The 12,267-nt window shown below is 42.7% G+C and overlaps 1 protein-coding gene across 1 annotated transcript in view; it reads right to left on the reverse strand.

The window, feature by feature from the left end:
- Positions 1–1,411, reverse strand: part of ME3 (malic enzyme 3) — a 53,605-nt gene extending 52,194 nt beyond the window's left edge. The window contains exon 1 of the mRNA XM_029960930.1: positions 1,278–1,411. Coding sequence (XP_029816790.1) covers positions 1,278–1,408 — 131 coding nt within the window. The 5' untranslated portion in view covers positions 1,409–1,411. The remainder of the gene's footprint in view (positions 1–1,277) is intronic.
- Positions 1,412–12,267: the final 10,856 nt, after the last annotated feature.

A 12,267-nucleotide genomic window follows, 5' to 3' on the forward strand; every position in this document is an offset into this window, starting at 1 on the left:
AGAAAAATGTCCCAGACGGCCTGGTCAGCTCCAACCATCCTCACTGACAGCTCACAAAGACTCAGTAGGGCTGGAAGTCAGACCTATGCACAACCTCAGAATTTTAGAATTTCCATCAAAAGGTCAACAATATAAAACTTGCAAGATCAACACAGGAATTTGTGAAGTAGAAAAGCCAATGCAATTGCTCTACAGGCTAAGAGTCCCGTTGCCTCAGTCCCCAGATCAATGACAGCTGAGGGAGTTGGAGATGCAAACCCTACTGTCCATCACAGCAGGAATCAAAGAGCATCTTCTACCGATAACCTGGATGAACAATACTGGATGCAATGGAAACTCAGGAACAGAAAGATTAGTCAATATATATCATTGTTCCATTTTTTTTATTTTTTTCGTACCCATTGACAGTTTTTTTCTGTTCTTCCACCCAGTATTTTAGTTGAGTGTATTGATGAGTGTACAGATAGGTAAATGCAGCACATATGTTCACTCTGCCTCCAGTGATCTAGAACAGGAACTGCTTTTTTGTTGTGTACTTGTGCACAAAGTATACCAGAGCTCTCCAGTAATGTAGTGGTAGAAAAAAGTAGTATCAGTGGACCTGCTGGAGCAGGTCCAGAGGAGGGTCACGAAGATGACCAAAGGGCTGGAGACCACCTCTCCTATGAAGTCAGGCTGAGAGAGCTGGGAGTTTTTCAGCCTGGAAAGGAAAGGTTCTGGGGAGACCGTTTAGCAGCCTTCCAGTACTTAAAGAGGGCCTAAAGAAAAGGTGGAGAGGGACTTTCTTATCAGGGCCTGTAGTGATAGGACAAGGGGTAACAGCTTCAAACAGAAAAAGGGTAGGTTTAGATTAGATATTAGGAAGAAATTCTTGATTGTGAGTGTGGTAAGGCACTTGCACAGGCTGCCCAGAGAAGCTGTGGATTCCCTGTCTCTGGAAATGTTCAAGGCCAGGTTGGATGGGGCTTTGAACAACCTTGTCTAGTGGAAGATGTCCTTGCCCATGGCAGGGGGGTTGGAACGAGATGATCTTTAAGGTCCCTTCAGACTCAAACTATTCTATGATTCTGCTTTGGGACTGGGATGGCATGTAACTGAGATGAAGGTGGACTAGACAGAATAAACATTCCTGCTGCTGGAGAGTATGGGCAGTTGGAAAAAAGTGACTCTGAAGGAAATGTGTGCCTTGAAGCAGGATCCTCAAGTCTTCCTTTACGCTTTAAGGAATTGAAAAGTAAAGGTGGAGGGAGGAGGAAATAAGACATTTTTTGACATACTTGTCTAGATCATTTGATTTATTTTCAAAGTTTTTCATCACACGGAGGACTTGGACATCTTGGCTCAGGAAACAAGGAGGAATGAGGCCATGAATTCCCAGCTGCAGCCTTTCTTCAAGTGTAAAAGCCATTCCCTGAGAAGAAAAAAGAAAGGCACATTCAAATGGCATGATATGTACTATCAGATAGGATATCCAAGAAGAAAGCAAGCAACAGCATGCAGTCCCTGAGGGTCTGGAGGCAGTCCTGTCTTGCAGGGACTGTGGGGCTCAGACTATCCAGACTCTATAGATTCTGGATTAGCAGTCCCAACACCAGTAGAGCTTTGATGACTCACATTCTTTTGCCATTTGAATTTGGTCTGTCTCTATAGTGTATACAACTTAATAGTATATATATTCTTATGGTTTCTTTTGTTTTACGCTCTTCTTATATTACTTCAGTAGGTCACACCTACTAGTTTCCATGGTCTCCCTGGAAGTCCAGCAATCATACTTCTTCACAAATCACATAATATGTTTAGAATCATAGAATTATCTAGGTTGGAAAAGACCTTTAAGATCATCAAGTCCAACTGTTAACCCAGAACTGCCAATTCCACCACTAAACTATGTCCATAAGCAGCACATCTACACATCTTTTAAACACCTCCAGGTATGGTGACTCTACCATTTTCCTGAGCAGCCTGTTCCAATGCTTGACAACACTTTCCATGAAGAAATTTACCTAATATCCAATATAAACCTCTCTTGATGCAACTTGAGGCCGTTTCCTCTCATCCCGTCTATCTATCACTTGTCAACTTAGGGACTGACTCTCACCTTGCTACAACCTCCTTTCAGGTAGTTGTTGAGAGTGAGATAGTCCTCCCTGAGTCTCTTTTTCTCCAGGTTAAACAACCCCAGCTCCCTCAGCCACTCCGCATCAGACTTGTGTTCCAGACCCTTCACCAGTTCCATTGCCCTTCTCCAGACATGCTCCAGCACCTCAATGTCTTTCTTGGAGTGAGGGGCCCAGAACTGAACACAGGATTTGAGGTGCGGCCTCACCAGTGGCAAGTACAGGGGGACAATCACTGCCCTGGTCCTGCTGGTCACACTAATTCTGATACAGGCGAGGATGCCATTGGCCTTGCAGGACTCAGCACTTTGCTTTGTTGAACCTCAAACAATTCGCCTTGGTCCATCAATCCAGCCAGTGCAGATCCCTCTGCAGAGCTTTACTACTCTCCAGAACATCAATGCTCCTACCCAACTTGGTGTTGTCTGCAAATTTAATGAAGGTGTCCTTGACTCCCTTGTCTAGATCATTGATAAAGATGTTAAACAGGACTGTCCCCAATCCTGAGCCCTGGGGAACACCACTTGTAACCAGCCACCAAGTGGATGTAACTCCATTCACCATCACTCTCTGGGCCCAGCCATCCAGCCAGTTTTTTACCCAGCAAACAGAGCACCTGTCCAGGCCAGGGGCAGCCAGTTTCTCCAGGAGAATGCTGCGGGAGACAGCGTCAAAGGCTTTACTAAAGGAGCTTTTCCCTCATGCACTAAGCAGGTCAGTCTGCCATAGAAGGAGATCAGGTTGGTCAAGCAGGACCTGCCTTTCACAAACACTTGCTGGTTGGACCTGATCCCCTGGTTGTCCTGCATATGTCACATGATGACTCTCAAGATGATCTAGTCAGGCTGACAGGTCTGTAGTTCTCTGGATCCTCCTTATGGCCCTCCTTGTAGATGGGTGTCACATTTGCTAATCTCCAGATAGCAAACATTTAGATTTGGATACTGAATAGTACACCCAACTCATCATCTTCTAGTTTGCCACCAGACACAGTATGTATTAATGGCAAATTATCAGTGCAGAAGACAGATATGACATGTAGGATGTTTTTTCAGTGCTCTTTTATTTTTGAATGAAAGTAGCCACATGTCTTACTAAGTCACTGACACTGGTCCACAGCTGGAGCCAAATGCTAGATTTTGTAGGATAACCCTGCTCTTACAGGACAATTTCTTCCTTCCTAGGCAGAAGCCTGAGCATGTCCTGCTCCTGTGCATGCAGGGCCTGATGCTCCAGATGACTAGTGCTGGACACAGCCCAATGAACAGCAATGGTAAATGCATTCTGCACTCTGTGAAGAAGATTATAAAGTTCTTAATTAATGGTATTTTTGCTATGCTGATAGCAGATTAGACAGCAGGATAGAAGAAAACATTTTCAGGAGTGTCTAAGGAGCTTAAATCCTAATGAAAACTTCACCCATAACTAACCAACTGATTCATATCTGGACAAACAGCTGGCAGTAAAATATTCAAAATCTGTAATTATTGAACTACATCTACTCAAGCACACAGTCACATGCTTGACAAGATATAAATGAGCAGATTTATAGGTGCATAGTTGTTAAACTGCTATTTTCTACCATGGATTTAACACTTCTCTATGGCAAATAACTGTTATTATCATTGCACAAGAAAAAAACGAGGACATATCTCAATGAACTTGGTTCACCCTTCCCTCCTGTTGCTTGTTCCTGTCCCTGTGCCATTCCAGTGGTTGTGCCAGCATGAGCATGTGTGCAGTCACATGGTTAATCAGCAAGAGGAAGTACCTAGCTTAGAAAGAACCATGTCACTTGATCTCAGAGCAGCTTCCCTGGCTGATGATACAGCATAGATGGCTCTACAGACATTGGCAAACCTGAACACGGTCACTGGGGACATACAACCCTGGGAACGAACCACTGGAAGAGACGTTCACCTGTAAGTGGTGCAGATCCTGGTGAAAATGTTTGTCAAACCATCAGGGATGCCAAGGAATCTGTGCCAGGACAAAGGAAAGCACTGAAACTGATTCTCCTGTTTGCCAGTTCCATGCTTTGTACATAGTGTGACACTCCTTCCATTAGTAAAATGTGCAGTAGTGCAAATTAAAAGAAAAAGTAAATCTTCATATATTTCAGAAAAGTTATTCAGCCTCCAGGATATCTGAGAAGAAAACACCCTTATTTCACAAGCATTTTCATGGGATTTTTTCTGCTCTGTATCTGGATGGAAGCAAGTATTTTCAAAAATCTTTGCTCTAAGAATATGGCAGAGAGAAACTGTTCCCCTTCCAGTCAGCAGATGAGGAGTCATCTGGGAGGCAGGAGGTCAGGATTTTGTTGTCAGACCCAGAAAGAGCACTGAGGTCTCCATGGTTGTTGTTGAATGTTGTACCCAGGACATGGCTGGTTCTACTGAAGTGCTTGACATTTCTGACCCAGATTTCCTTCCTGGACAAAAGAAACCTTCCCCCAAATGAATTTCATAGCAGAACTGGTACGTTCCCACAAGAGAAAGTTTGAATTTTTGTGAATCACCATGTCTGAAGTAAAAATAAAAGGCAACACATTCTCATCAAAAAACTTGTAATCATTTGCATTCTCCAGGCTGGAGACTTCTGATACCAGACTAAGATCCACATTGGACATGAGCTCTGCATTGCTATTTGGCTTTACATTGCCAATATTGTACCATGTCAGGGAAAATATGGCTACTGAGAATGTCAAATTTTATCTGTAAAGAATGGGGTGAAAAAAGGATATAATTTCAAGCCATTTATTTCCTGTGACCTTTGAATATGGAGGACAGATAAAGGGAGACAGAAATATTTGGCATAAATACTCCACTTGCTTGTCTAGAGAGAGTCACATCACAGGTTGGCTGATCAGGGTCTCAGACCTGACTCCTGTTCATCCCCTAAAACAGAAATGAAGCTCAGCAAACACAGTAAACCAGTGGCGGTTACTCTTCTGAAAGAGATAGAAAAGGCAGAAACACTGTCTCCTAGTCACTGCTGCATCCAACCACTGAAAATCTTCTTGTGGTACTTTTTCAATAGGAAAAAAAAGCCTTTCAGTGATTTTCCACTCACTAAAACAGTGAAAAGTTTCAATATTTTGTCAGATGATCACACAACCAATATGAGAAAAACTTTCTGCATTTCAGCTCATTTTTATTAAAAGTAATACCATGATGCCTTACAGAAACAGCAGTCTGCATGGCCACTATAGTAATCCACTCATTGGTTTTCTGGTGGGCTCTGCCTGAATGACATTTCCAATCACCCCACAAGATCAGGAGCATCCATCTTCCCTTTACCAAGGGGCAGTGAGAAAGCTGTAATGGAATTTCCTGGAAGACCTTACAGCAGCCTTCCAGCACCTAAAGGGGCTACAAGAAAGCTGGAGAGGGACTTTTGACAAGGGCATGTCAAATGGACAGGACAAAGGGTGATGGCTTCAAACTGAAAGAGGGTAGGTTTAGATTAGATATTAGGAAGAAATTCTTTACTCAGAGGGTGGTGAGACACTGGCACAGGTTGCCCGCACAAATGGTGGCTTCCCCATCCCTGGAAGTGTTTAAGGCCAGATCCTGGTTGGATGGGGCTCTAAGACACTTGTTCTAGTGGAAGATGTCCCTGCCCATGGCAGGGGTGTTGGAACATGATGATCTTTAAGGTCCCCTTTCCAACACAAACCATTCTATGATTCTACGAATTACAGCTTCCATGAAGGTTAAGCACTTGTAGTCGGGCACTTGCCCTTCAGTTCCCCTGGGGATTTACCCATTCAGCCTCGTTTTGGAGGCGAGATCACCAGTCTGGAAGGTGTTCAGCCTATTCCCAGTGTGCTGGGAAACCTCTTGATGTTGTATTGGCAATTAATGTAACAATGTGTAAGACTGAAGAGGATCAAAATGGAATATTTTGTGCACACCTTGGGCACAACTCTGCTCAGTGCTTAATTTCTAGTTTTTAGATCTGCATAGTGCCAGGACTACAATCTCCAGTGCCAACTCACTGTTTCAAGACACAGCAAATGCAAGTCCCTGAACTTGAATTTTAAGCAATTTGGAGATCTATGTGCACAAATGCATGTTTTTGGTTTGTGATAGCATCTTAAACTGCTTAAACACAACCACAGTTGTTCTGTTAACAAGGGTAAGCACAGCAATAGTAACACATAACATCTTTAACTCACAGCAGTTCTGCAGTTATTGCATCTGAATGAGTTATACCAGTGATAAGCATCTTCATACTGGAACAATTGCAAACGTGTTATGAGGAAGTTGCTGCCTTCACAACCAGTTAAATCTTCAAAGCACTTTTCAGAGCTGGTGCATTATACAGTGGCTCTGTGGCAGGGTTAGGAGCAGAATAGAAATTGCCAGCTCTAACATTAAGGTTGATTTCTGAAGTTTCTGTGAAGGCCTAGGAGTAGGACCCCTGGGTGAAGTGGTTATATCCTGTGAAACAGCACAGCATGAAATGAATTTGGAAACACATTCTGCTCCAGATCAAAAGCTGGAATTCATTGAGGTATTGCTATGTTTAAGATTAAAGCTTTTAGGCTTGGAATTTTTTTCTTAAGACTGCCTGAAAGCCATATTGTACCACTCTTTTTCTGGTCTTGAAAGGTTTAATGACTAGATGATGAGCCACGGTCCTGCAGAGCTAAAGCCAGATGCTCCAATTCAATTTTAAATGTGTCTGAAATGAGTTGGCATGGAGAGGGCAGATGCTATGTCACTACCCAAAAACAAAGGCACAAATATCAGCTGCCCACAAGGCTTCACACTACGTAGGGGCTAAGTTTTGTTTTGAAAAAGGCTTACTGCAAAGAACCTCAAATGCTTCTATTTTCTTATCACTGACAGCACCAAGCCTGTCATGTAGCCTGTTATGTAGCAGGTCTCTCTTTGCAGCTCAAGCCCATAATTCACTTATTTTGGAAACTGAAGGGTAAAGTCAATTCACAGATAACAATTAGTTTTATCATCACTCCCCAGCAGTGAGAAGGGGGTGTTTCACTCGGAGCTGAAGACAAGCAGGAGGGATGTTAGTATGGCTTGGGTTTATAATTTAGTTGTTATAGAACATTCTATATCAGGTGGGAACAAAGACACAAATGACAGTTCCTACAGTATCAGAAAACTGTTTTTAAGGTAATGGGTGCTTAATCTGCCTTAGTTAGTGCAGAACACCCAGAATCCACTGTGGCTCAGACAATCTCCATCTCCTCAGCATCTCTTTGGAGCAATGCCTTGGCTTACTGCATCTATACATATCCCTGTACTCTAGAGAACAACAAGCAGCCACAGCACAGGGAGGGTTGTAGGACTTCTTGGATGGCCAGAACAAGGAGGTTATGCAGTTTGTACAGTTCCAGGCCATTGCCCTCTCTGATGCCGGGACTCCAGCTGCAGTTCTTAGCCAACTTTTGGGACCACATTCCTTGTCCACTGAAAGCTGGTCTGGCAATCTCCAAGCTGAGTAAACAAGCAAACATTTCCAACCCTTTGGAAACAGTCCCTGGAACTGGGAACTTCCTAGTTTGGTAAGAGCAGAGTACTGAAAGGACGTGCAGGGGAAATACAGACACACAGGGATCACCACTGCAGGCTGCAAGTTAATCCACTTCTCCTTTATCGCTAGTATGTTAACAGCCTGTCTAGGAAGACCTAATAGTCGGGGAACTTAATAACCTTATTCCATACAGGTTTTTCCTTTAATGTGTTTTCCATAGATATTTTCATCTGTCCAATTTTATGGTTGGGATGTACTTTGACTATCTGCAAGCATAAGGGGTCAGCAGCAGAAGCTAAAGTAATCCCCACTGAGACTGCCCGCAGGAACTGGGGAGCAGAGAACAACGGCAGAAAACATCCATTTTCTACATTGAGAAAAATTTTTCTACAAAGATCAGATCCTACTGTGGCCTCCTTGGCCCCAGCTGACTTGATAACTGTCTTCATAGTGCTCCTTCTCAGCTACTCAAGCTTCTCTTGCTAGTGTGGATGGACTGACACAGGCCCTGTCCTGCACTCTATCCTGCCCTGGAAAAGCTGTATTGAAAATATTATTTGAATCAAAAGAGGGAAGGAGGGACATCAGAAAGGCAATCCTTTATTTTCTCACTGTAAATGTCTTGTAGCTTTATATTAACTTTAATTCATATGTGTTTGTGCTCCTAAGCTTGGAAGAAACACAAACCCATGATGTTTTGGGGCATGGGGAAGACATCTCTGAAACCTGGAAAGAAGAATCCCCACTGCACCTTCTCAGCAGTTATTGTTGGGTAAACCTTTTGTTGACTGTGATTTACAAACTCTTCTCACAGTGTCTATTCCTCTTTCTGAGTTCACAGGCACTAGTTGAAAAATCCCACACTCTTGGCCATCCCCTTTGTTACAAAATGATATAATAGTAGATTTGTAATTCATATCATTCTTCCTTCCTCTCCTACAGAGCCTGGGAACAGTATGAAAACCTCCAAGACAAAGATAATTAAGCAACTCAAGTTCATGTTTGTTTTAGTTCCTGGGGAACCATCTTTAGTGAGGTCCACTAGTTCAATTACAACATAAGTTGTCCCTACTATTAATGAGGTTTTACCAGTAACTCTTTTGTTTTGTGCAAATAACTTCATTTCACTGGATTACAGGGACATATTTCCATTATTCTTCTTAGTGACTTTTGACTTACACCAACATCAGACTGAGTAGAACTGGAATATGACAAAGCTCCTGTGCCAGAGGGACCTGATCCTGCAGAGTTTACCTCACAGGAATAAATGTTTTCATGATGAAGACATCCCTGATGGGCCTGTGACAGGCAAGATGTGACAGGGTCCCAGGCAAGAAGCAGCAAAGCCACACTGTTCCCACATGCTACAGGAGGTTTACTTCAATAAACAAAACTCATAAGACAAATGTCCCCAGGGAGTTATTCATTAATCCATAGGAAGAATTGCAGTGCTGAACTCCTCAAGCCCTGCACTGTGATTTTAGACTGCAGGGGTACAGCTCTATACCAAATTTACTAGAGAACTCATTACGATTTCCCACAGTTTGTCAGCCTCCAGGGCAGCATTCTGTCCTCCATATGAAAAAAACAAATCTATAAGCTCAAGACTGTATGTGTTTTGTTTGCAAACAAGATCCTGTTGCATTGAGAAAAGCAGATTTTTAAAGAGAAACTGAGACAAACTTCCCCAAAGAACAGCTGTTTTGGCAGACTGGCTTTGTGAAGGATCTATGAACTTTGCAGAGGGTTAAAAATAGCATCACTGCTCTATTGATAGGAAAGGTGAAAACAGACAGTTAATGCCAAGTTAGAGGTGAAAAGATACAGCTGTGTATTTTTAAAGAAACTTGTATTTTGGACAAAATTCAACACCTTGCTTCTTCCCACAAAAGCAATATTAAGATTCTCATAGAGTTCTAGCCAAGATAACGGGAATATTTCTTTGGCTCTACAGAGAAATAGGTGAGCCTTACATTTCTCTTGATTTTGACTAGATTCACAAATGTCTTTACATGCATGAAGTGTCTAAATACAAGCTTCATGTCTTTTGGTAAAGGAGAAGAGTAAAATCAGTGCATAGAGAACAGGACTGCCATACTACAGGAAAATTAGGTGTCATGGAAGTAAAGCCAGAGAAATCCTGAGAAATTATTAGGAGCAATAGAGCAGCACAGAATCCCAAATGGGGTGGGACATACAGGGCATGTGTGCATGCAAACAACAGAGCAAAAGACTATTCCTGCCTGGATGAACCTAAATCATGAAGCACTTGCTGGTTTCCTCCTCACGTACAGCAAAATATCTGGTAGAGAAGGGAGGCCTGAAGGAGCACGCAGTAATGAGGACATAGGTTGCGGGCTACAGCCAAGTGCATGGGCAGAATCCTGAGGCAACCCCTAAATTCTCAGCCCCCTATCAAAAATACCCCATGTGAATCTGGCACACAGATTCTGGTGGACTGGCTTTCCTGAATCCAAAGAAAATGAAGACTCCCTGCTGTCTCCTCTACATTATTCCCAGTCTCCATAAGTAATTCCACATCAGTTTTACAGCTATGACTGTCACACCTTTTCATGCCAATTAGTGAGTGAAATGAGCTAGTCCAGGATAGACATGAGAAGCACAGTCCACATGGCTACATCTCAGTTGTGGGTGATGCTATTCTTTCACCTTGTGAGGAAAGGGGGCAGGGTAAAATCAGTTTCTGCAGGAGGTTTGCCAAGCACAAACCCCAGTACTTCTGCCAGAGTATGGCAATTTCTGTGGTGTTGCAGACACACATTTCTCCCCAGTATGATGTTGCCACTAGACAGGAAGAATTCAGCATAAATTACAATGCTTGCATTCCTAAGCCTACGAAAACCAGCCTCCATCATCAATTTGAACAAGAAAGTATGTCTGAGAAGAAAGATCAAGGCAATTTTAAGGTTTAAATGTGATCCAAAACATTAAGAGAATACAGTTTTAAAAGCCAGTTTTACAATGTCTGGAAACTTCTCCCATTGTACATGCAGCTGATCATGTGAATTGTGGTTGCATATAATTTGGGTTTGGTGCTATAGAGAGCACTAATTTCCTTTTGAGGTTCCAGCAAATTACATAAAATGAGGCTTGTGCACTCACTGCTTGCACGCAAACTGCACCATGCTGTGGGTCTGGAGGATGGGAGCCTCTCTGAAATTTGTATCTCATTTGCTATTGCCACCCCAGAAAATGAGGTTGCTCCAAATGTAGGCTGGAGCTGCATTACAGTTCTTGGGTTATTGTTGATGGCTGTATTTGGTTAAACGTGACTGAAAAGTACTAGCTCAATCACAGAACTAGCTGTTTCACAAGAAAATTGCTTGGATGGAAGCTTAATCTGAATGAAACCAAGAATAGTTTTGTTACTGACTTTACCAGAGATGTTTTCTCCAGTACCATTCATATGTCCTTGTATGCTGCCTCTACCAAAGCTCTGTAGAAAGGAATCAGCAGCAGCAGCTTCTTGAGCAGTACCAGATGTTCTTCGCACATTCTCATCAAATCCAGGACAAGCAGGTTTGGCTCCTGAACCACAATTTTGATCTAACATATGCCTACTTTAGAGCATTTGAGATGTTTACAAAATATTCAGATACTCTCTCAGATAAAGGATTCTAGAGAAAGGCAATGTTTTCTTTAAAAAATTAGGAACACGAGAAATAAACAAGGCTCTAAAAAAGAAATCTGTCATCTTAGTAAAACAAATCTGCTAGAAAAAGCCCCACTAAACTCTCCTCCAATGATACAACCACCATTGGAAGGCAATTAAACATGCAGGCAAACACAGAGCATCTCGCAGGAAATCTGTGTGAGCTTCCATTTCCCTTTTGAGTAATTTGCACAACTTTTGTTTTTCCCTTGCTGCTTCTGCAGTTCATCTGCACAGTGAGGTCTTTGATGAACTTCAATCTAGACAGCTTATGCTGGGGCTCAACAGAGAAACTGCACTGCAGTGCCCATTGGCACTCTAGCACACCAGCTGAGAAGCATACAGCACTCTTAAGAGTGTCCAGCTTCCCTTTGGAAGGCAATGGGAGATCTTTGTGCTGTCCTCATTTGGCAGCTCACCTTAGAGTTTAGCTGTGCTTTGCACCATGATGAAATTTTTCTTCCCAGTTCTCAGCATTCCACAGGTTTTGTCACGCAAAGCATTAAGCAACTTGCTTCCCCCTCTTTACTCCAGCATTTCTACAGCTGCATTTCACAAAACCCCTTTTTAACACTGACAGGTAGCTAAGGCTGTATACACACACACACACACACACATATATATATATATATACACACACTTAGCGTCGAGACATGTCCTTTTCCAATCCAGCCTCCAGCCAGCCCTAAGATGATCTCCATGCTGACCTTAGGGATGTCGTTTTGCCAAGCACATGTTTTTCCTAAGCACATGTGGATCGGTCATCTAACTGTCCAAACTACTTTTGGCACCACTGGGAGAGTAGCTAGCTTACAATGACTACCCTCTGACCCGTCCCATTGTCTGAATACTTTACTTCAAACTTTTTCTTCCTTTTTAATGCAGAGAGGATAAAAAGAAGATGTATGAAGTGCTCCCATACGTGCAGTCTGACCTTTCGTGTCTCCAGCTCTCATCACCTTTGCGTGC

The sequence above is a fragment of the Manacus vitellinus genome, unplaced genomic scaffold (genome assembly GCF_001715985.3).
Source record: "Manacus vitellinus isolate BGI_N305 unplaced genomic scaffold, ASM171598v3 scaffold_2_pilon, whole genome shotgun sequence".
In the NCBI taxonomy this organism is placed as follows: domain Eukaryota; kingdom Metazoa; phylum Chordata; class Aves; order Passeriformes; family Pipridae; genus Manacus; species Manacus vitellinus.